At 39.6% G+C, this 24341-nt stretch overlaps 2 protein-coding genes across 7 annotated transcripts in view; one reads left to right on the top strand and one right to left on the bottom strand.

The window, feature by feature from the left end:
- Positions 1-23371, bottom strand: part of LOC126236327 (ubiquitin-like-conjugating enzyme ATG3) — an 89713-nt gene extending 66342 nt beyond the window's left edge. For 2 of the 5 annotated variants that reach the window (XM_049945548.1, XM_049945546.1), the window contains exons 1-2: positions 23094-23367; positions 6365-6553 (exon numbers count right to left, since the gene is read on the bottom strand). In XM_049945548.1, coding sequence (XP_049801505.1) covers positions 6365-6553; positions 23094-23165 — 261 coding nt within the window. In that variant the 5' untranslated portion in view covers positions 23166-23367. Of the gene's footprint in view, positions 1-6364; positions 6554-22859; positions 22957-23093 lie in introns of those variants that run through there. The other 3 variants (XM_049945544.1, XM_049945545.1, XM_049945547.1) reach the window with 3 other exon arrangements.
- A 114-nt stretch (positions 23372-23485) lies between these two features.
- Positions 23486-24341, top strand: part of LOC126236326 (run domain Beclin-1-interacting and cysteine-rich domain-containing protein) — a 214055-nt gene continuing 213199 nt past the window's right edge. For both annotated transcript variants that reach the window (XM_049945543.1, XM_049945542.1), the window contains exon 1: positions 23486-23599. The gene's annotated coding sequence lies outside the window, so the exon portion shown is untranslated. The remainder of the gene's footprint in view (positions 23600-24341) is intronic.

Genomic DNA, 24341 nt, shown 5'->3' with positions numbered 1-24341 from the left:
CAAATTGATTTCCAACAACACTGAGCCATTTTGACATAAAAGCTAACAGCCAGTTTTTATAACAAATACTATGATATGGTCCTTTTCAGAAATAAAGTTCAGTTCTATATGCAGTGTTTTGGTCCTCACTTTAAATTACTCCAGTCATAAATTTTAGTTTTACAACATAAGTATCTTTCTTATCTGTGTTGCAAATTCTTTGTCTGGGGTATCTCTAGAAAAAAAAATCTAAAACCTTTAATAGAACAGTTATTGCCCACATTAAATCTGTTCATTGAGTGAATAATGTAATATCTGTGTTCCATCTTTTATCATATGTTCAGTGGCATCTGAGACGTTACTAAAGCAAAAGTATTCTTCTTGTTATCCTTCAGATCTGCTCCTTGATGCATCCTATAAAAAGGAGAACCCAAAAGGACACTCACCTGGCAAGTGAGAGTTTTTGGATATGTACTTGGCTCATTACTTCCAGATAGCCCCCATTAATTTTTTGGAATATGGATGTAACAATAGTCCAGCCAACAAAGGAAAACTAGGAGAAAAAATCTTGTAGTCACAAATTTTTGCACTGTGGTAAGTAGGATTGCCATGAACAACATACTAAAAATCCTGACCAGTGGAGTGTTAGTGTGTGGTTGGGGGAGCAGTATTTAAAGCTTACTTTTTTATGATTTTCTGGAATAATTCTGAAAGTGTGGCTTCTAGCAAAAACTTCTCCCAGTACAAAATAAAATTAAATTTCCTACAAAAAAGGCCACAGTCATGTTTTTTCTAGGACTAATTATTTCCACATTGCAAGGGATGTAAAAAAACACAGATTATTAAAAACAGTGAGTTGATGGTATAAAATTAATTTTTACAGTTAACTGAAGTGGGTTAAGAACAAATATTAAATATGTGTACCACATCTAAATGCAGTACTTTAAAGTATCAATTGTTTTCTTGGCAGTTTAATAAGAGTGAATAGGGTGGCAGAGTGGGGGGGGGGGGGCAGAGTGGGGGGAGAGAGGGGGGAAAGGGGGTGATGAAGCATGACAGAAGGTAGGTCACCAGATTGTAGTTCTGCAGACTGAAGAGCGAACAGGTGATTCCACATTATCTCTGTCCCGTTACGTCACAAGAAACTTCCACAGGGTGTTTCACAAAGTTATTCTGCCCTCCCTACACTGCGTCTTATGAAGCACTGGTGACGCAGTGCGCAGACGTGCCTGGGGGCAGTTTATTTTCCGCGAAGTATGTTAACATTACATGGAATAGAAATACAAGTTACTAATAACACTAAGGCAAGAAACATTTATGGACAGACTCTATGTAAATCTCTGCACACTGTTCTACTCTGCTAGAGGGAAAACTGATTATTAGTCATCCTGTATGGCAATTACAGCATTCTTCTGGGAAAGTTTCGTTAATTCATGATCAAGTGACTACACAACATGGTTGTAGAGCTTTATAATATGCTGTCAATAACAGACAGCAGCAAATGCCACATTCACCAATCCAATCCCTTTCCCGCAAACGTTACACTGGTCACTGACAACATCACAGTTACAAACAAAACAGTTCTCAGCCATTGTTTACTGGGAAATGTGTTAGATAAAAGCTCACTTACCCAACCACAAATAAGTACTCACTCAATAAATGGAAAATAACTCCACTACATAAAGACAAGCTCTGTGAAATTTTGTTTCCTGGAAGGAAAACTGCTGCACAGGATGACAAAGAATCAGTTTCCCTCTAGCAGCACAGTACATTGTGCAGAGATTTATGTAGTATTATTGCAAGACACCACTGGGCTACAGCTAAACAAAAACAATGCTTAGATCTGAATCAAATGAACCCCAAATGAATCCATCTGATATGCCGATCCCCCCCCCCCTTTTGTTACATTTAATAAACTGTGTGCAATGGAACTGCAAAGAGTTGGGGGGGCCCTGACAAGTGACTCGTGGATGTGTTTTTTGTTGTAGTTAGTATAATGATAATAGTGACCAAGGGGTTCGCCTCTAAATACTGAACTGAACGTGTGGTAACTTAGACCATCACTTATCACAAAATATTCCACAGGAGGAGCAGCACATTATAAATATAATACCTAACTGTCTCACACTTGAGGTGAGTAGAAATTGCAATATGAAATATGTATACACAACATGGTTGTCAGAAACTAAGCGGCAGTGTCCACAGGCACAGAAAGAAAATAGTCCTGATCAAGAGTATCATTCTGCTTCACATCATAACAAAGATAACTGTATTGCTTCATGTCCCAATCAAGAATACCTTAACAGTGATGCTCTTCTGAGTTCTCTGCAGAGAGATTGCCAAAAATTACTGGTTGTTGAGTCGAACAGAATATTAAAAATTCCACCAATGACAGGCCATGTAGAAAACGTTTCCCTCTCTCTTCGAAAAGTTTGTTATTACTTGCGCCATTCTTAATTTTTGCAGTTTACACAAATTTACAAAATTTGTAGCTAGATCTCCACCCGGGAAAACTGTGGAAGCCCTGGCCTATTTGATGGAACTGCTACTGCCACCACAAAAGTTGATACCAGCTCTCTCACTCTCGCTAATTTTTAAGACATCATCAAATTAGAAACAACTATCTCATACATTAAATCTATCTCGCCTGATTTGAAGAATCCTGGACACCTCTGGAATTCACAGGGATATTCAACCGAAGCTACAACATTATAGGCCAATGTATGAAGAAGAAGCAGGAGACAAAAGCAGAAACAAAGAACAAGAGCTGGAATCAAGAGGAGAATTGTAATACCTTCACAGAAAATAACAGAGTGACAAAATATTGTTGCAAAATGTGTCAAAAACCAAATCTGTTTGGTGTACATGGCAACTTTTTGCTTTGATTGTGATAAAATTTCTCATGTTACCTCCCAAAGTGATGATGAGAGAAATAATGAGAAATATTATCATTGTTGTTTTGCTCTAATGTCATCTTTTTCTTTCTATACAGATATTTGTCATTTATAATGAGTTCAATTAGTTACATTTAATAAAGAAGCAAGTGAAAAAGTGGAAAAAGTGATGCGGTCATAATTTGTCACTACAGTCAGACAGAGATGATAACAAAACTGAAGGATTGATATTTCTATTGTTGCTGAGCTGTTATGTCATCTTTGTCTTTCTGTAAAGATATGTTCCACTTATAATGTGTTTCATTAATGAAATAATATAATAATAATAATAATAATAATAATGTGAATAAGCAACGTGATAAAAATCATAACCCACACCCCATCTCACTGTGAAAAACACTGCACCCAACAGAAGGTTAAGTAAGGTCTATTTTGCAGCGGTCTGCAGTTGGTATCTAGACCATAACTGATGGGTCAAAATCAATTCAGGTAAATAAAACCATACAGGGTGTATACGTGGACAAGGAAAAAAGATTCCCATATTTCTCCCAGATTTACCGGTTAAAAATACATTTTCTCCCGGGTGAAAAAACACTTTTTCCATGTTAAGTGACAGTATACTTTCCCTCGGAAACGTAAAAGTAACCAGCACTTTGAATGGCAATGGCTATGGTTTTATACACCAGCGTAGAATTTCTCGGCACTTTAGAAAACGAAACTTGGGGGGGACTCGTTTTGAAAGGATCTTTGATGTGTAGCAACATATACACTGCATATTTTCATATTACGAAAGTATAAATGTGAATTCCATGAAACACAGCCTGTTACGTTTTGAAGCATTGAAATTGAGATTGCGATGGGCTTTTGTAAGCCAGTCACAGCTCATCTCATGTGATCTCACCAGCCGATGGCAGCAGATATTCAGAGTATATGACACGTGATGCAGTCAGCCAATAGCGACATCACTGTTAAGTAGCATGACCACACAAATAAGAAAAGTTAATGGTTTAAATTAATATACATAGTGTTGCTACAGTTGACATATAATACTGGTCTCCAAGATTTGTGGGGACGTAGAACCACTGGCTCACCCCCCAATAATACCGCAGCGAGAACAACTTTATCTTTGCCAGATCATTTCTCTGTAGTATGCGGCTATGCGCTCTATGCTACACGCATTGTGCATATGCTGCGAGAATGAAAGTATTCATAGTAAGCGACAGGAGTGTGAGTGATTATTTACCGTCATAATTACTTCGCTCATTACCACTAGCTATAGATTAATAAGCTGCAACATAAACTAACCTTTCAAGCGTAATGTTGATCTTTTTTGCGGCGTGTTACACTTTAAGATACATCACACACATGGGCCAGTAAAATGTTTAATAACGACATAAATGTCTGATCTTTTGGGCTCGAAATTCTTCTAAATGGCTCGTCCTCAAAGAGTTGATATTTAAATGAGAGTCAAATGCTCTGCGATTTAAGAAATTCATCGTACATTCTCGTACATAGTTCATCTTGCGTAAAAGGAAATTTACTTCGGAAGTAAAGCCACATTTACACGACAACACTAGGTTGCAGGCAACTGCGCAACCGGCCACTGCGCACACGCACCGTGCATTTGCACAACTCGTTGGTCAAACTAAACACTTTCGGCATGTTCCAACTTTGGCGACACTAGTTGCACAAGTTTTGAGGTTACGTGTGTTCGTAGAGTGTGGAAAAACTGAAATATGAAGTGGGGAACGGAGAATAATGTTCGCTTTTTGGATATCTATGCTTTGTATACGTGTTTGTGGGCTTTCAGTGATGCTGATTACAAAAATAAGCAACATATTGCTGCTCCTAAGACCGTCAGGTGCGATCAGAACATAGATGGTTTGACAATATCTGAGCTGCAGGGCAAAATTTATTCAATTAGGAGCACGTATACAACTGAATTAGGAAAAATACGAGCAAGTACAATTCTGGCTATGGAAATGCTTTCATCTGAAAGACTAAAGTCCCATCGTTCGAGTTGGCTGATTCTTTTTTTTAAAGGAATATTTTTGACAGGAGGGAAGGCCACACGAATCAAGAAGCTGCATTCTTTATTAAATATCATCAGTTCAAAACATCACAGCAGTGCTCCAAATTCACACATGTTTGAATTGTGAATTATTGCCACTACAGATCTATCTTCAAGACAGTAGTTAGCAAACCATTCTCTTCTTAATGCGGCCTGCTTCAAATAATTACTGGTGTTAATGTTAATAATTATTACTGTTATGTTAATGATTATTGGTGTTAATGAAAAAGTGTCAACAACTAAAACTGCATTTTCTAGCATGCCGAGTATTCTCAATTGTAATGCACGCAACGTGATATGTAAATTTCAGTTCTGGTGACAGTGCTTCATGAATTACTGTATTTTTCATTTATCGCATAATTAACTTTATTTAGGAGAAACGTGAATAGTTGTGGTGACATTCTAAGATTATTAGAAGAACTTCTTGGTCCTTCCATTATTAATTATTTCAGCAAGGTTGCTGAGCAACCGAGCTGACGTATTTTCTTCATCCAGTCACAAATCGAAACACGGGACACTTTGAAGATGCAACAAGTCCACTAAAGAGACAGCTTACACTACACTAGTTCGTCCTCTGTTAGAATATTGCTGCGTGGTGTGGGATCCTTACCAGGTGGGATTGACAGAGGACATCGAAAGGGTGCAAAATAGGGCAGCTCGTTTTGTATTATCACGTAATAGGGGAGAGAGTGTGGCAGATATGATACGCGAGTTGGGATGGAAGTCATTAAAGCAAAGACGTTTTTCGACACAGCGAGATCTATTTACGAAATGTCAGTCACCAACTTTCTCTTCCGAATGCAAAAATATTTTGTTCAGCCCAACCTACATAAGTAGGAATGATCATCAAAATAAAATAAGAGAAATCAGAGCTCGAACAGAAAGGTTTAGGTGTTCGTTTTTCCCGTGCACTGTTCGGGAGTGGAATGGTAGAGAGATAGTATGATTGTGGTTTGATGAACCCTCTGCCAAGCACTTAAATGTGAATCGCAGAGTAATCATGTAGATGTAGATGAAGAAACATTTATCAAAACAGGGTGGTAGTCACCAAGTGCAGCAACACATTTAATGAGACAAAAATTATCTATGTTGAATTACAAAGAATTTATGAAAGAGAGTACCTGTTGAGGCAGGCCTTCACATATCTGGGCATGTACAAATACTACAAATCAGTATTTCCAATATATTCTTCCTATGTTATTCTAACTTGAGGTAGACGTTACATTTAAATGTCTCGTAATTCATGTCACATCCAGCATGAGGTGGTTTTGGATCTTATGCATTGTTTCTGACCTGAAGACCATTAAATTTTTTCTAATATTCCTCGATCTTATTTGTTGACATATATTTTTAGTTTGATTAGCACTCAAAATTTTCCCATACATGCACAACTAGTGTCTGCATACAAGAACTGGCAAACCTGTTTGCATCTCCGAGAACATGGGACATGCCGTGTTAGTAGGAACTGCTTGTCATGGGGAAGATATGACTTTATACGGCTCTCATCACCAACTGCCCACTGCCATGTTGGGCAGTGATGAACCAGGTGATCGCCAGCTGCTACAAATTCCTCAGGCGTCAGCACTCCCGTTTCGCGGAATTTAGATTCCTGTAGAGCGAAATAATAGATAAACATATAAGGAGAGTACTTCCTGGATATAAAGTCACAAAGTGTTAAAACAGATGAAAATAAAAGCTTCAGATTTGTTCTTTTTTATTTACTTTCTGTGTTACAACAAGTCAAATTGGAGAATGAAAACACACACATCAAAAAAAGTTGGAATAGAGATCAACACAAACATTCTTTCCGCCCTTTTTATTGCTCATGAAAACCACACAATGCATGTTGTACAGCAAGACCTTCAGAGTTGGTGGTCCAGATTGCTGTACACACTGGTACCCCTGACACCCAGTAACACATCCTCTTGCATTGATGCATGCCTGTATTTGTCGCGGCATACTATCCACAAGTTCATCAAGGCACTGTTGGTCCAGATTGTTCCACTGCTCAATGGCGATTCGGTGCAGATCCCTCAGAGTGGCTGGTGGGTCACGTCATCCATAAACAGCCCTTTTCAATCTATCCCAGGCACATTCGACAGGGTTATGTCTGGAGAACATGATGGCCACTGTAGTCGAGTGATGTCATTATCTTGATGGAAGTCATTCATAAGATGTGCACGATGGGGGTGCGAATTGTTGTCCATGAAAATGAATGCCTTGCCAATATGCCTCCAATGTGGTTACAATACCAGTCGGAGGCTGGCATTCACATATCTTAGAGCCATTACGGCGCCTTCCATGACCACCAGTGGCATACGATGGCCCCACATAATGCCACCCCAAAACAGCAGGGAACCTCCACCTTGCTTCACTCACCAGATAGTGTGTGTATGGCATTTAGCCTGACCAGGTTGCCTCCAAACACATCTCCAACGATTGTCTGGATGAAGGCATATGTGACACTCATCGGTGAAGAAAATGTGATGCCAATCCTGAGCAGTCCATTCGACATGTTGTTGGGCCCATCTGTACGACACTGCATGGTGTCGTGGTTGCAAAGATGGACCTCGACATGGATGTCTGGAGTAAAGTTGCCCATCATGCAGCCTATTGTGCACAGTTTGAGTTGTAGCATGATGTCCTGTGGCTGCAAGAAAAGCATTATTCAACGTGGTGGCATTGCTGTCAGGGTTCCTCTGAGCCATAATCCATAGGTAGCGGTCATCCACTGCAGTAGTAGCCCTTGGGTGGCTTGGGCGAGGCATGTCATCGATAGTTCCTGTCTCTGTATCTCCTCCATGTCCGAACAGCATCTCTTTGGTTCACTCCGAGATGCCTGGACACTTTCCTTGTTGAGAGCACTTTCTGGCACAAAGTAACAATGTGGATATGATCAAATAGTGGTATTGGCCGTCTAGGCATGGTTGAACTACAGACAACATGAGTCATGTACCTCCTTCCTGGTGGAACGACCTGAACTGATCAGCTGTCTGACCCCCTCTGTCTAATAGGCGCTGCTCATGCATGGTTGTTTACATCTTTGGGTGGGTTTAGTGACATCTCTGAACAGTCAAAGGGACTGTGTCTGTGATATAATATCCACAGTCAATGACTATCTTCAAGAGTTCTGGGAACTGGGGTGATGGAAAACTTTTTTTGATGTGTGGATGCATTGTGGCCCCTTGTCACGTCTATGTAAGTCAATTTGTAAATTAAAGGAAATGCAATACAATATTCACAAAGTCATGGTTTTCATTCTTAATTTAAGATGTCTACCGTATGAAGCCATTTTTTACTAACATCAATATAAAAATAATATAATCTACCAAAATGAACTCAATAACAGTTTTAAGGAAACACAAGATGGAAAAGAAGGTTCTACTTAAACTGCTGAAACAGGTACAATTGAAATGGCATTCAAAGCAAGCACTGAATCTCGAATTTGTAAAATTAAAAAAGAAAAAGTTAATAATGACAAAAAAGGAAAAAATTAATATTTAAAGAATAACATTAACAAAAGCTAAAAGTGTAGGTAAAGACCTCTTCCAAATAGTAATCACGACAGCTGTCTCTCCTTTGTAGTAGCTTTGTTCTCCACTCAGTATCTGAACATCTTATGAATTCTTTTTCCTGTATCATAGCCATTTATTCATACTGACTGCATAAGCACTCTTTTGCAATCCCAAAAGCTAGCTACTCAATATATTTTATTTAATTTTTGTTACTATTGGTTCAGTTATTCCTGTTTCTTAGCTGTTAAACAGATACATCATTTACTGAATCCTCCATCAGTGCTTGGAAAAACATGATAATAAACACTTCCTAATGTTTTATCATTTTGAAGAACATTACTAAGTGTTTTATCTTTTTAATATTAGATGTATTATTATTCAAATGTTTTTAAAATTAATGGTAAATAACACAACTGTTACTTTTTGATGCACAGCTTCCACATATTTTTATGTATTCACTGACATTTTATTAAAATTCTGAAACCCTGGGTGTTAACTGCAAACTGCTTGTCCCTACGCAGTAGGTGGAATATAAGCAAGAATGTCAACTGTGTGAGGTATATTGAAATGAATACAACAATACTTTCAAACGTGCAGGCACTACCAAACTAGGGATCAGTAGAGAGACAGCTCAAAGAAAATTACTGGATAGTAACAAATGTAGGTTCAAATTTCAGAATATTCATTTTTGAGTTGTAGGGTATAGATACATTGAAGGTAAGAGCTAAACTAGAAGGAAATACAGAGAAAAGGTGACAACACAAAACATGGATGAAATGCAAGACACAAATGCAAATAAGAAATAACTTTATGAAAAAGACTGGCAAGGTGCGATGGGAGGGATGCAAAAGAGAAGAAAAAAAAGGGGGGGACAAGGTGTGAGGGGAAGAAGCTCAAAAGAGAAGCAGGTCAGTAAATGTAAATAGAAATGAAAAAGAGAGGTGCTGAAATAAAAAATACGGAGCAGAGTAATGTAGGAGGAGGGAGGGAGGAAGGGAGGAAAAGTGAGGGAGGAAAAAAAATGTACGCATGCACACACAAAAGAAAAGGGACAAGCAAAAGCAAAAACGAGAGAGAGTATCATCATCATCATCATCATCATCATCATCATCAATCTATTTACTGACATTCTGAATACAGTAACGAAAGTAATTCAGGAAGATTACAATTTACCACTTCATCAACAATAAGGTATTAGAGATGAAGCACCTGTGTAGATTAGACAAGGATCAGAAGGGAATCTAGTCTATCTTTTCATTCACTCAAACATTGTGTTCTATAAATTCCATCATGGGGAGCCTTCAGGGAAAGTCAAGTTATACTGTAAAAGACAGAAGCGAACACTGCATACTACTTCTGCAAAGTATACTAACAACAAACTATGACTATATCTGATCTACTAATACTGATAATTATGGTAATTATTTCTGGAGTATATTATATATCACGAAAAAACAGTAACTTTAGAAAAAACCACATATTTCAATGAATTGTTCCTAACAGTAGTTGAAAAGATAGAGGAAAAAATGATTCATCAAAACAGATCTATTAAACTTATTAGGGGGGCAAGGCTTACTCTGTTAGAGAGAGGGTAAAATTCACCAGATCAATAAAAAGTAGTAAATCTTGTGCTTGTACAAATTTATAAATGATAGTGCACAGCAATCATCATAGTTTTTTGCAGGTTTTATTTGGAAAATCTAGACTTTGGCTAGCGCCTAGCCATTATCAGTGCCTGTCAGTTCTCTGTTGTCCAGGCATCCGTCACAATTCTTTCAAGACTTGTGCTTATGATGATCTCAGCCACAGTGCAAAAATCCACTGCTGAATTTGTAGCACCACCCTTGAGTTACCTTTGCAACTAACCAGTGAGTCAATGTATATTCCCTGATTGACTGATTTTTTAATTGGTCCAGTTTTATCATACAGCGCAAATTGCACAACTGATATTCGACAGGACAAAGAAAATAATACGTAGTATTAGCAAAATTAGGTACCTGTTCTTACAATTTAATTTTTAAGTAACTGTTTTTGTTATAGCACATATTCAGAAATTCTTTTACAGAATAGAAACACGTGTTTTATTACAAATGCCTTTAATTTTAAATATTGGACAAAAAGCAATTTTTATTTCCTCTGGTATCTTACTGTGTAGTATAACACCAATGATGTCAATTATGCTCTGTGATAGGCTGTTGTTCTGTGATTCTTCTGTTGTATATTTGATTTCCCCTCTGGCACAATAGTTGTGTACATTTTTGTTCTGTAGTAATTTGCATATTTTCAAGAAGTAGTCTCACGCAAACAAGATCATTTCATACAAGAACAGGCTTAGAACACACACAACACGAAGTTCACTAAAATGGAATTAACAGTAATCTGCCTCTTTAAAGCTACAAACTACTCTCAGAGTTCTTTTCTGCATTCTGAAAATCTTTACTCTGTGAGTTGAGTGTCCCTAGAAAATGATCCCATATCAAAGCAGTAAGTGGAATAGCACATAGTATGCCTGCAGTACTGTTGCTCTGCTTTTCGTTAACTTCAATATTATTAGACCACAGCACATGGATGAGAGTTTCCTAGACAAACTATTCATTTATATGTATGTATTGCTGAAATCACCGATACAAAAGTTTTATGTCATCTTCTAGAGATTATTTTTTAATTATGTTCCAATAGACATTTAATTCCATGGAGGTAATAAGTGAAGTTGACACACAGTTTTTTCACTGTTTACAGAGAGTTCATTTTTGGTGAACCACTTGAAGTCTTTTCACACAACTTTTTGCTGTTGACTGTAAGGTTTCTGGGCTGGATCCAGCAAGCAGTATGCTGGTGCCATTGGCAAACAGGATGGTTTTTTGGGGACTCGTATATCCAATAAAGTCACCCACATAAATCAAGATGAGTAGCGGACCTATGACTGAGCCCAGTGGTACACCATATTTTATTGGTAATTTGCTAGAAAGTAAGGAACTGTTTCTTGTTTTATTCTTAATATTGAATTCATTCTGAAGTGAGACCTTCTGCCCGCAAATTATTATTATTATTATTATTATTATTATTACTTTTTTTCAAGGTATTTTAATGCACAGACTAAGAACTCAAAAATCACTGCCTGTGTAGATTTAGACTTTCTGAAATCATGCTGTTGTACGGTAAGAGGAGAATATTTATTTATGAAACTTAGAAGCCAGTCATACAAGAGTTTTTCTAGAATTTTTGGGAAGGAACTTAACTGTGACACAAGTTGGTAGTTTAACATTTTATCAGAAGAACCTTTCTTTGACAGCAGTGAAACTCTACCTATTTTGAGAACATCTGGAAAGAAAGGAGTTTCTAGAGAGAGGATGAAAATTTTGCCAGTATTTTCACTATGTTGTTGGTTGGTTGGTGCTTTAGTGTGCAAAACTGCAAAGGTTGTATATGCCCATATCATAAAATAATAAAAACAAGTAGGAGGGAGGGTCAAATTTGTTTAACAATGCTACTGCAGTGAATAAAGAATAAGAAGTGATCGACAGAACGCATGCCATCCACTAAAACATCTGACAAGTTGGACAGCAAACAGCGACATAAACGTAAACAGTTAAAAACTGGGCACCAGATCAGAAAGTGGCACACCATCAAGGGGTGAGAGCAGTAGACACCAAGTGGAGCAGGGTAGGCACTTAATAAATGGCAGTGACTAAATCGACAGTATCCTATTTGCAACCAGGCTAGAATGACTGCCTCACGACATAAGAGCCTATAGGAAGTTGACTACGCTATCGGGAGAGGTTTAATGTCCTGGAGTTTGTTCCCTGGAGAGAAGACCATTGTGCACTCCAAAGTGATACTACATGTCAACAGATAGTGACACAAAGATCATCCAAGGGAACAGAACAACTAACAGGCCAAGGGAGGAGAGCTGCAGCCTTTGTAACAGCCTCATTCCCCGACACGCCTATGTGACCTGGAACCCACAGGATCACCATGTTGGCTCCCCTCTTAGTAAGACAGTGAAAGCATTCTTGTATCAGTTGTACTAAAGGATTTCTGAATGCAGCATGCCTAGGTTCTGAAGAGCACTGACAGAATCTGATGGTACAATTTGGAAGAGCTGTCACCGGATGTACTGGGTGGCCTGATAAGGGGCATATAGTTCCACGGTAAAAATAGAGCACTGGTCAAGAAGCCAATATTGGAAAGGATCACCACCAAGTACAAAGGCGCACCCGATACCATGGTCGATCTCGGAACCACCGATGTAGACGAAGCCACTGCCCCAAGCCACATGTGAAGTGCGAGAAATTCACTGCAATACAACAGCCCAGGAGTAATGTCCTTAGGAAACAAATGGAGTCAGAAATGAACACGTACCTCAGCACAAAACCAGGGCGGTGAAGGCTCGCACCCATGGGGAACCTGGCGAAGATGCCAAAGCAGCTAACAAAAGTGAACTCCAGGAGGCAACAGAAAAGACGGGGACAGCCCATACTGGCAGTCAAGGGATCACCAAAAAAGAAAGCATAGGATGGGTGAATGGGCATAGATGAGGGACGGCTCATGTAATAAAGAACATCATGCCTATAGCTAAATCAGCAGCCTCAGCATTAAGGCTTTCAATGGGACTAGTATAGAAAGCACCAGTGGCTAAATGTATCCCACAATGGTGGATGGTGTTAACCCGACATAACATAAATGGACGAGCAGGTGAACATACGACACACTCATAATCCAGTATCAGACAGACATGCGATTAGTATAAATGGAGGAGGACAATCCGATCTAGTCCCCATAAGGTACCATATAAAACATGTAGAAAACTGAGGGAGAAAGTGCGAGCTGCCAGGTAGGAGATGTGGGAAGACCAACAGAGTTACCTATCAAACGCGAGTCCCAAGAATTTCGTTGTGTCAATGAATGGACAAAAGAATGTGCCAACATGGAGGGATGGGGGAAGAAACTTCTGGTGCCACCACAAGTTCATAAATATAATCTTATCAGCAAAAAAGCAGAAGCCTTTGTCGATGCTCCACAAATAAAGATTATGAAGATATCGCTGAAGATTCCGCTCAAGTAGACAGGTCCATTGAGAGATGCAACAGATCATAATGTCATCAACGAAAAAAAGAGCCTGAGATACTTGGCAGAAGACAATCCATAATAGGTTTAACGACTATGGCAAACAAGATGACACCGAGCACAGAACCATGAGGCACCCAGTTCTCTTGAATAAAAGTGTCCTACAGAGCTGAGCCCACACATCTTAAAAAAACAGGGTCTGTTAAAAATTTCCAGATAAAAACGGGCAGTAAATCCCAGAAACGCCACTCATATATAATAAGGAGGATACCCATCCTCCAGCAGGTGTCATATGCCTACTCCGAATCAAAAAACACAGCCACAGTTTGGCACTTATGCAAACAATTGTTCATAATATGAGTTGACAAGGTGATGAGATGATCAACTGCAGAGCGTTAGTGAGGAGATTCCGAGACTTGAGCTGCCCCATCAGCAACCATTAACCACGCATTCAACCACCTTGCAGAGGCTACTGGTGAGGGAAATTGGGTGGTAGCTGGAAGGAAGGTGTTTGTCCTTACCATGCTTAGGAATGGGAATGACAATGGGCTCACACCAGCAAGTGGGAAATGTGCCATTTGTGCAAATGCGACTATATGTACGCAGGAGAAAGCGTTGCACATTGAAGCTCTCTCACACTAAAAGGTGTATAGCAACACTCACAATTCAGGGAAGAGAAAAATATCGTCCTTGCCTGCGCCACCTGTTTCGGAGGGAGGAAGGCGGGATGGTAGCGAGTGGAACTCAAAATGTCTGCAAAATATCGGCCCAAGGTGTTGGAGATAACAAGAGGGTCTACAATGACATTGTCCGCTATGTTCAGACCACAAACCAGGGAATGAACAGTGTTTCCTGAAAGCTGACAGAGATTACCTCAAACAACTTTTTTTTTTTTTTTTTTTTTTTTTTTTTTTTACTATCCCTATAAATGCAGCGACACTTCACACATAGTTGTTTATAATGGATACAGTGTGCCATTGTGGGATGGCATTTAAAATCATAGAGAGCTCGTCTGCATGTGCGGAGCATGCCTCAGTCCACCAGGGAACAGGGGCACGTCACGGTGAAGAAGAGGTGCGAGGTATGGAACATCCCACGGCAGTAAAGATAGAGTTTGAAGGTATTCTACCTGGTCATCAATGCAGAGGAACTGATGTTCACTATAAGTGGCCATTAAGGAGTACAGCTGCCAGTCAGCTTTGGAAAGCTGCGAGCTGGTTGAAGGGATAGGCATCAGCAAACACATGATGCAAGGGAAATCGTCACTCAAGTGCATGTCAGAGAGATTGGACCACTCAGGATGACAAACAAGGAGAGCAGTACAGATCGAAAGGTCCAAGTGGGAAAAGGATTGTATGGAATCTGAAATAAATGTGGGTGTACACATGTTCAAACAGATTAGATTGAGCTGGTTGAAGATATCTGCTAGAAGAAACCCTCTCGGACAGGGGTGTGGAGAGCCCCAAAGGAGATGGTAGGCACTGAAGTCACCAAGCAGTAAAAAAGGAGGAGGAAGCTGAGCAATAAGTTGCAAAATGTCTGCCCAAGTGACAGCAGAAGATGAGGGTGAGTTGACGTTGCAGAAAGAGAAGGTGATATCGGGAAGGAAAGGACAGACAACATTAGCCTGATGCTGGTTGTGCTAGGAAATGACGGTGTGACTATAGATGCTGTCCCGAATGAGCAACATGACTCCTCTATGAGCTGCAGTCCCTGCCTCAGGGGTAAAGTCAAAATAGACTGAAGTGAAGTGTAGGAGGTGGAAGCGATCATGAGGGTGTAATTTTGTTTTCTGGAGGCTTAAAACAACTGGACAATATGATCACAAAAGGAGCTGTAATTCAACCCTATTGGATACCACAGCACGAATGTTCCATTGGAGAAGAACCATATCCGAATGATAGACAGGAGATGGGTCAAATAAGGGAGCAGTCACTGTGGTGGCTGCTGGGTCCAGAATGCGAATGTGCACAATGACCAGGTTCAGAGGACGGAGGATCTTGGTCCATTAGTTCGACAGAGGCGTCGGTATTCACCACCGATTGGCCCGCAGACTGGTTGTTAGTGATGCGTCCCAGTGAAAAGGTTGGCCGGGTGAGGGTATCACATGGTGACACCGTTTGAAAAGAATGGTAGAGTGGAGAAGGGGAAGATTGTTTGCCTTTGTTTGAATGCTTAGAACCTTGGTGTTTGCCAGGTGCAAACCCAGACATTGGCTGGCTAGATGTGTGCCAAAACTCATCGCAGAATTACTCCTTTTTGGATTTCCATGCTTCTGTTTGTGAGGCATGCAATTTCGCTGGATCAGGTGGAGGTTTGTTGGTATGGAGTGCACCCATAGCAGGTGAAGATGTGACCCTGGAGTTGGACGATTTCACAACCATGGCACAAAACTGGATGTCACAAGTCTGTGTAGTCATGTCCTCCGTAGGTCAGGGTGTAGCAAGAACTGTACTATAATTGCCTGAGTGTGGTGCACGAGGTTTGCAGCTAGCTAACATTTTCCTAGGAATGTGAATAAGAACTTCTTCCTTCACCCAGATTTCCCGAGTGGCTCACTCATTGAGATAGATTGGACAATCACAGGAGGAAGCAGCACGATGATCCTTGCAGTTGCTACAGCGAGAGGAAGGAGGTGGACACAGACCCTCATGAGCATCCCCACTGCAGGTTATGCATTTGATCGCATTTTCAGAAGATTCAGGGGTGTGGATGTAGTGTTGATATCAACAGCAACGTGTGAGATTTGGGATATATGGTCTGACAGTAATAGTTTCATAGCCTACCTTAATTTTTGATTGAAATATCACATGGTGAAATGTGAGGAATAGGGTGCAGGTTGGCACTAATCTCTTCTCAACCCTTTTCATAACACTGTGAATTACAGTCACTCTCTAGTCAGTGACATACGCTGCGATTTCAGCCTTGATCTGGCCATCAAGTAGCCGAGTGTATATGACACCACGGGAGGAATTCAGAGTATGGTGAGCCTCTACTTTAACAGTATAGCCATGGAGAAGTGTTGCATTAAGCAGTTTCTGTGCTTCTCCGAAAGCAAGGTACCATTTCGCAACCAAGAGCAGGATATCACAGGACTGGCAACATGATCCACACCCCTCTGAATAATAAATGGATTAACTGTTGTGAAACTGTGACCATCATCTGTGCGTGACACCAGTGGTATCGGGGTGCAGCCAAGAAAGGTTGGAGGAGGAAGGACAGGGAAAGAAAGACAGGTGGACAAGGTGAATCCGTGCACTGTTTTACAAAGATCTTTGGTTTCCCGAAGAAGGAATACGACTCGGTCCCTAAGGGAGGGGAAAATAATAGCAATAGGAAGGACATGCAGAACAGAAAGGGAAGTAGCGCTGCAAAGGCTAGGGCCCCCTGGTAGCCAAGCATGTACCCACCAAAGAGTGGTGGGCCCCTGGAGGGTTTCACATGCTTTTAATATGAAATTGGGCACATCATCAAGGTCAACTTGACATTTTATTGCTTAATGATTTAATTTTACTTATAATTTCATCAAGATTTGTTTCATAAGCATATACAGAGGCATCCAACCATCAATTTGCTTGGAAGGACTTGGGACTGATCCTTCACAGCTTACCTGAATGAGGTCTTCAGCTAGTGATGTGAAGTACACAGAATTTTGTCGCAACAAATTTTGGGTCTGTGACTTTTAGCCCTCAAGTGTTAATGATATTTTTTTCTTTCTTTCTTCTTTTCTTTTGGTACCGAGCTACAAGTTTCTTTCCTTATAACTCTTCTGAAAGATAAAAGTATGCAGTGGTAACACCTAGTTATATAAGTGGATATAAACAACTGTCCTCGAATCATCGAACAATCTCCCTCCTACCTGTGCTCCCAAAATATTTTGAGAAGGTAGGTTACAGCAGAATATGGACCATCTTTCTGGGAATAATAGGTCAACAGAATAAATAAAGACAGACAGAGAGACAGAGTGTGTTCATGTTACTGCTCAATGCACGTGACAGTTCAGTAGTAAGAAAGTCTTTTTCGCCATACACTGTGTCAGGGGAATTCATTGGCTTCGTGCATCAGTTCAACAAGTCAGTTGGACAATATTTACATGAATCTTTTATGGATGAATGGAAAAACTGGTAGAAGCTGACCTAGGGGAAGAACAATTGGTGTTCTAGAGAAATGAAGAATGACCAAGGTGATATTATGTTACAAGAAGACTGAAGAAAGGCGGCCAACATTAAGCATTTGTAGGTGTAGAGAAAGCTTTTGACAGGACCTGTAATACATTCTTCGAAATTTTGAAGGTAGAAAATATAAAATACAGGAGCATAAGGTTGAAGGACATTAAACAAAAGAACTGGATGAGAAGTGAGCAAGGCTGAATTTTAAAAGAAACAGAGAAGAAATTTGGTGAAGCAATTTAGGTTCAGACAGAAGAAACAAAAACTTTGAGGCATCCTGTTGCAGAACATAAAGGACGTGGAAGATTAGTTTAATGAGTGGATACTGTCTTGGAAACAGGTTAGAACATGAATATCAACTAAAGTAAAACAAGAGCAATGGAGTGTAGTCTATGTAAATCAGGCAGTGTACAGGGAATTACATTAGAAAATGAGACACTAAAAGTAGAAGATGAGTTTTGCTATTTCGGAAGGTGATTGAAGCAGATACAATGTAAAGCACCAATGGACAACAGCAAGAAAATAATTTCTGAAAACGAGAAATCTGTTAATATCTCAACTTATGTATCAGGAAGTCGTATATGGAAGTATTTGTCTCAAGAGTAAGCTTGTCGAGAAGTAAAATGTGGACAATAAACAGTTAAGATAAGAAGACAACAAAAGCTTTTGAAATGTGGTGCTACAAAAGAATGCAGAAAATTAGATGGTTAGATCACATAACTAATGAGATGGTACAGAATCAAACTGGTAGAAAAAGAAATTTATGGTTCAACTTGACTAACAGAAGATATCAGTTGATATTACACATTCTGAAATTTGAAGGAATTGCTGGTTTGGTAATGGAAGGAAGTTTTGGGAAGACCACAGCTTAACTACAGAATGCAGTTTCAAGTGGATGTAGGTTGAAGTAATTATACAGCACTGATGAAGAGGCTTGCACAAGATAGACTGGCAACTTTGAACTGAAAACTGCAATGACAACAACAATGACGACAAAGACAGCAGCAGCTGCTGCTGCTGAAAATTTATTTATTTACTGAAAAGAGACTACTCAACTTCTGTACTGCTGAAGAAGAAATGTCTAAGTTGGCTAAAGGAAAAAGTGATCAGAACACCATTGCTTCAAATTAAGGCTGTCATGGTAAACAATTGTTGGCTTGACTGCTGGGGATGTGCCAGTGTAATATTTTTTTTCAGGGCAAGATTCTGTCATGTAGTTCAACAACCCATTGACTTTATTGTCTCATAATAAATACTAGAGTTTGTCAATGGCTTTTTATCCGTCAACTATATGTAGTAATATTTCTGAATTTGCTGGAAATTTGGGAACAGCATTAACACTGCAACTCAAGTGATTCAGCACTCTAGCATCGTGCCTTTGCAGCTGATTTACGGACAGAAATGTAAACAAAATTAGAAATATTAATTGTTGTAGCAAGTTATCAGGTTGTGCTACTTTACCAAGCTGTCATCCACAGGTCTTGCAATCCCAGGCACCAAGAATCAAAAGAACTTGCTCCAGTTTGTTGGCATGGTAAATATCAACGGACTGCCAGGTTTTTAAATTGATTTTCAATCCAGTATCCGACCATGTAAGGCATCAGCAAGATTCCTACTTGCAGGGGTCTCTGATTTGTTTGGGTACTGGGAAAGGTGGGAGGCTGTCACAACATTAATAAGACAGAAATTAATCAGAAAACAAAAGCAAATATACATTCCGAAATGTGAATTGAACAAAAGATCATAGTAAGCCAAAGACAGCCTTCACTGACAGCACAAAATGACAAACAACATAGATAACATGTACTGAATCATAGCTAGATATACAAGACTACAATCAAATCTAAGAGAGAATTGTGATCCAAGAAAAGCAGAGCAAGGCGATGAAGAGGGGGATTTCAGTGAATCTTACCATGTTCCTGGTACCACTTCTTTGCAGTCAGAGAACTAGATACCTGAGCTTCACAAGTGAATGAAATGGTGTGTGAACTAAAACAACATTGTTGTGTTCTGTTCAAAGGAAAAAACAGCTAAAATGCTACTACTACATGGCAGCAATGTCTACAGCAAGATGAGGTTGTGAACAGAAATGATGCTGTGCAGCTGCTGGTCCATCTTAACACTCAAAACAGAATGGGGATTATATCAACAGGTAAGCCTTTTAGGACTGACCAGTGTCACACTCAGGTATTCTTCAGACTTAGAAAAAAGCACCACTGCTATTATATGGGAGGCTGTGGGGCTGGAGACAGCCTGCTCAGAAATAGTGCATGTGCCAGTCTTGGGAATGTTGGTAAGATGTGGTTTTTCAATTAATACCTTTTTCTCACAGTTTCACCAAGTTTTATCTGAAATATAACAAAGGATCTGAAACTTCCTGGCAGATTAAAACTGGGTGCCAGACCGAGACTCGAACTCTGTACCTTTGCCTTTCGCAGGCAAGTGCTCTACCAACTGAGCTACACAAGCACGGCTCACGCCCCGCCCTCACAGCTTTACTTCTGCCAGTACCTCGTCTCCTACCTTCCAAACTTTACAGAAGCTCTCCTGCGAACCTTGCAGAACTAGCACTCCTGAAAGAAAGGATATTGCGGAGACATGGCTTAGCCACAGCCTGGGGGATGTTTCCAGACTGAGATTTTCACTCTGCAGCGAAGTGTGCGCTGATATGAAACTTCCTGGCAGATTAAAACTGTGTACCGGACCGAGACTCGAACTCAGGACCTTTGCCTTTCGCGGGCAAGGAGAGCTTCTGTAAAGTTTGTAAAGTAGGAGACGAGGTACTGGCAGAAGTAAAGTTGTGAGGACGGGGCGTGAGTCGTGCTTGGGTAGCTCAGGTGGTACAGCACTTGCCTGCGAAAGGCAAAGTCCCGAGTTCAAGTCTTGGTCCAGTTTTAATCTACCAGGAAGATCATATCAGAACACACACTGCTGCAGAGTGAAAATCTCATTCTGGAACAAAGGATCTATTACATTCACCTTCACTACATAAATCTGTTGGTAAAATGACTAAGACATTTAAAATAACCACAGTGTCACTTAAAGAGGGAGGGTTTAACAGTTTATAATTGATCTTCTAAACTCATTAAAAGAAAACAGTACATAAATAAGCTATTTTAAACTTTCAAAGTGTACACTAATGAAAAGAGACTGTACCAAATTACTGGTGCCACTGAAGACAATTCATCCAACATTTCATACATTTTGCACTGCTACAGTATTACTTTTGCACATCTGGTGGAGTTATTAACCCCTCTTCCCCTTAAACGTGTCAGTTCCTGTCCGGCTGGTGTGGGAAAGGATAATACAGTGCAAGCGGCTGGGATCTGGGCACTTTCATGATGAAGCCTTCTGAGAGATGTCTGGGACCAATGGTGGTGATGGTGCTGGATCTGGAGCATCCTGTATCGGCCTAGAGACCTCTGGAAATGGAGGCATCCCTGCACACTTCCCAACCTCTATACCAGTTATCTTGAGCTTCCCTTCCTCCTTCCGTTTCATCATTCACCTCACCCAGTCCACATTTGAGGAAATTTATTCAGATACATCATAATATATGGGAACATATTTATGTAAGTGCTCTGTAAATTGTGTGTCACCAAATGGGCATGTACAAATAATCAATCCCTGCTACAAATGTCTTTAGTACACTGACTTCAATTGTTTTCTGTACTCTCTCATAGCTGAACACAGGTTATTCTTCATTTTTCAGAGGCACTTTTTCCATTTGTATTCCAAGAGGGTCCCCTGAAACTCTACACAGTCCATTTTTATTACCAAAATGTGGCACTTGTTTACACTGGAAATCTTTCTCATAAAATTACACAAGTGGCAGAGGTAGAAGAATGAGTAGCTGCATCAAACCCATAGCAACTGTTAGGGATCTCCTTTCACTGACTCTACTATAGGTATTTTAACAACAACACAGCAGGCTACATATTTTCTAGTGTGTGTGTGTGTGTGTGTGTGTGTGTAATAAAAAACTGAGATATTTGTGCACTTACCCAATGGCATTAAATACATGTCAGGTGTCAGAGCTAAATTTGAAAGTAAGCTGCACAAATTAAGGCAATAAGCTGTAGGTTGATTGACTCCACATAATGACATGCTGACTGCTTTATGTATTTTGCACAAATCTGTGACTCTCAATATTCAGTGGAAGACTTCAGTCATGAATCTAATAAAAGAAATTATTTTTGTCAGGATTAGATGTATTGTGAGCGCCACACTATAAATCTAAATGTTTTGAGTCAATCGCCAGTTCACCCCACGTCTTCTTCTGATGTGACTTACTTGTGGCAGGACCTTGCATTTACTAATCAGGACTAAGCGGTGAAAAACCACTGAGGTGTTCACACTGGGTGATTGCTGATTTTTTATTTATCAACAATATAACATTACAACTAGAAATATTAAAAAAAATTGTTAATTTGCTTATCGCTATAATGACACTGGCATTCTGAAATCATTTAAATTACAGAACAAATACTACAATTCAAACACCTATTTTCTGATATTCCAATCCTGAAAGAATTATGGCACATCTTTTAACAGAGCTTTAGCAAACAGTTCAAAACATTCACTTTTTATTTACTGCTTCGTCCTCTGACCATTCACAGTAACAGTAAACTCAATACTACTTATTCTCTAGGAGGTTTTGTACAGCATATGTCTGGCACATTACAAATATATCTGCCATGAACTTTGGAGTCAGACAGTTTTCACAAATGTAGTAATAGGAAAGATGTGATATGCTTCTCAATTTGAAACATCATGTAACAACCCATAGTGCTTTACTGTGAGACACAGGAGGTGAATATCATTTTTGTGGTAGCTGTGCAGATTCCAATTTGTTGAAAATGTGACAACTCAAAAGTACATCAACTTAATACCACAAGGCGGTGTTGCATCCGCACGAAACAGCGCTAGTGTGTGCTATGTGTGTATCCCAAATGAACGTTATTTGTAATAGGAGAAGCCGGTTTTTATCTAAGTGTCGTATACAACACAGCTTTTTACATGTGTCCTGATACTCCACCTTGGGGCTGAAAGGTTAGTGGCATTATTGTTGACCAGCATTAATATGTCAATTTGAAATCATGATTTTTTCCTACTGTCAAACTATTCATTTGTTTCTCATACAGCTTATCTTTGCAGCTCTTACCATGATCTCAATGTAATGATCGTTGGACCGTAGTCTTTGTGGTGTATGTGCAACTTAAAGAGGTCCCACGGTTGCTATTACTCTTTACTTCACCCTCCACGGATCGGAAAGGAATGACACGACGTCATATCATTTCAAGTTTTGTTGTCCTTGTGTTTAGTTACATGCGATAATATCTAAACAAGTTCGTGAAACACTCTTCAAATGCACGTTTATAACAGCAAATGTTTTTACCTTTAGTACGGGAGTCCAATATTCTGCGACACCAAGCGCTGTTCCCTTAACAGTATTAATAACATTCTGCATCTTTGCGGCTGTGTATCAACGCTAGTACTTTATTTCCCTTCTGTCTACATCTACAAGCCGTATTACATCAAAGATCTCATGCCCGAAAATATAACTCTCCTGTAGTTGTCATGTTATGTCAGACGTCAAGAAATAACAGTATTCCCTAAATAACCAATCCGCAGAAACCATCAGCTACCCATGTTTAGTAACAACAATAAATTACTGTATTAATGACAACAATATGAATCACTCACACTTGCTGTACTAGACGCAATGCGGTACCTAGCAAGTAGACTGTCTGTCTTAAACATACTGGTTTTTAACTTCAGAGCAAAGAGGTTTGGTAAACTGCACAGGTGGTGGGTGACAGTTGTTTGCTTAGAAGTCGGAAATTTATAGATGCTGTATTGTGATAGAACATAGACACCACTGTCAACTAAGGATATTGAAAGGTGATTTTCGTCTGACATATCGCATGTTCAAAGTTATGCCTTGTGTTTGTATGTAGGATTTTAAATGTCATGTATTTACAAAAATAGTTTGAGGGTAATTACATGAAAAGTGAAGATTTTGTTATGTCTGTAACACTTCTTGTGTTCTTTTGTTTAGTGGCAAATCAACATAGCTTGCTTCAACACCCCTTGACTGTTCGTTATTCATATTCAGGCCTATGTGATTTTCATTTTCATGGCAATCCTTCGATGTCAACTGTACAAATGTTACGTCGGTAACCCCCGAATCACCATTGAACAAGCATAATGTGACAGCTAAAGGTCTGTCCATAAGCAATTTACATAATACATTAGCTTAAATACGTTGGATTGGTTCCTGTCGAGGCTGTTCACAAGGCATGGCCTACACCTCAGTAGGAAAGGGAAATCCATAAGGGGGCGGGGAGGAGGACACTAGTACTGATGGATGTACCTCTTTTTTTAGACTAATATCAGTGTCCAATGAGAAGTTCAGTCAGGCAGGTGCTAAAGAGGTCCAAACTCACAAAATTCTCACAACAGGAAAGTAAATAATAATGTTACCATATTTAACCAAAATATTGGTGGATTAAAGATAAAAGTAGATTCTCACAACAGTAAAGTAAAAAATAATGTTACCATTTTTCACCAAAATATTCCTGGATTGAAGAATAAAGTAGATGAGCTCCTGGTTTGTTTAGATGACACTGAATCTGATAATGTA

The sequence above is a fragment of the Schistocerca nitens genome, chromosome 2 (assembly GCF_023898315.1).
Source record: "Schistocerca nitens isolate TAMUIC-IGC-003100 chromosome 2, iqSchNite1.1, whole genome shotgun sequence".
Lineage (NCBI taxonomy): Eukaryota > Metazoa > Arthropoda > Insecta > Orthoptera > Acrididae > Schistocerca > Schistocerca nitens.
The sequence above is the reverse complement of the archived record's forward strand: the minus strand, read 5'-3'. Positions and strand labels throughout refer to the sequence as shown.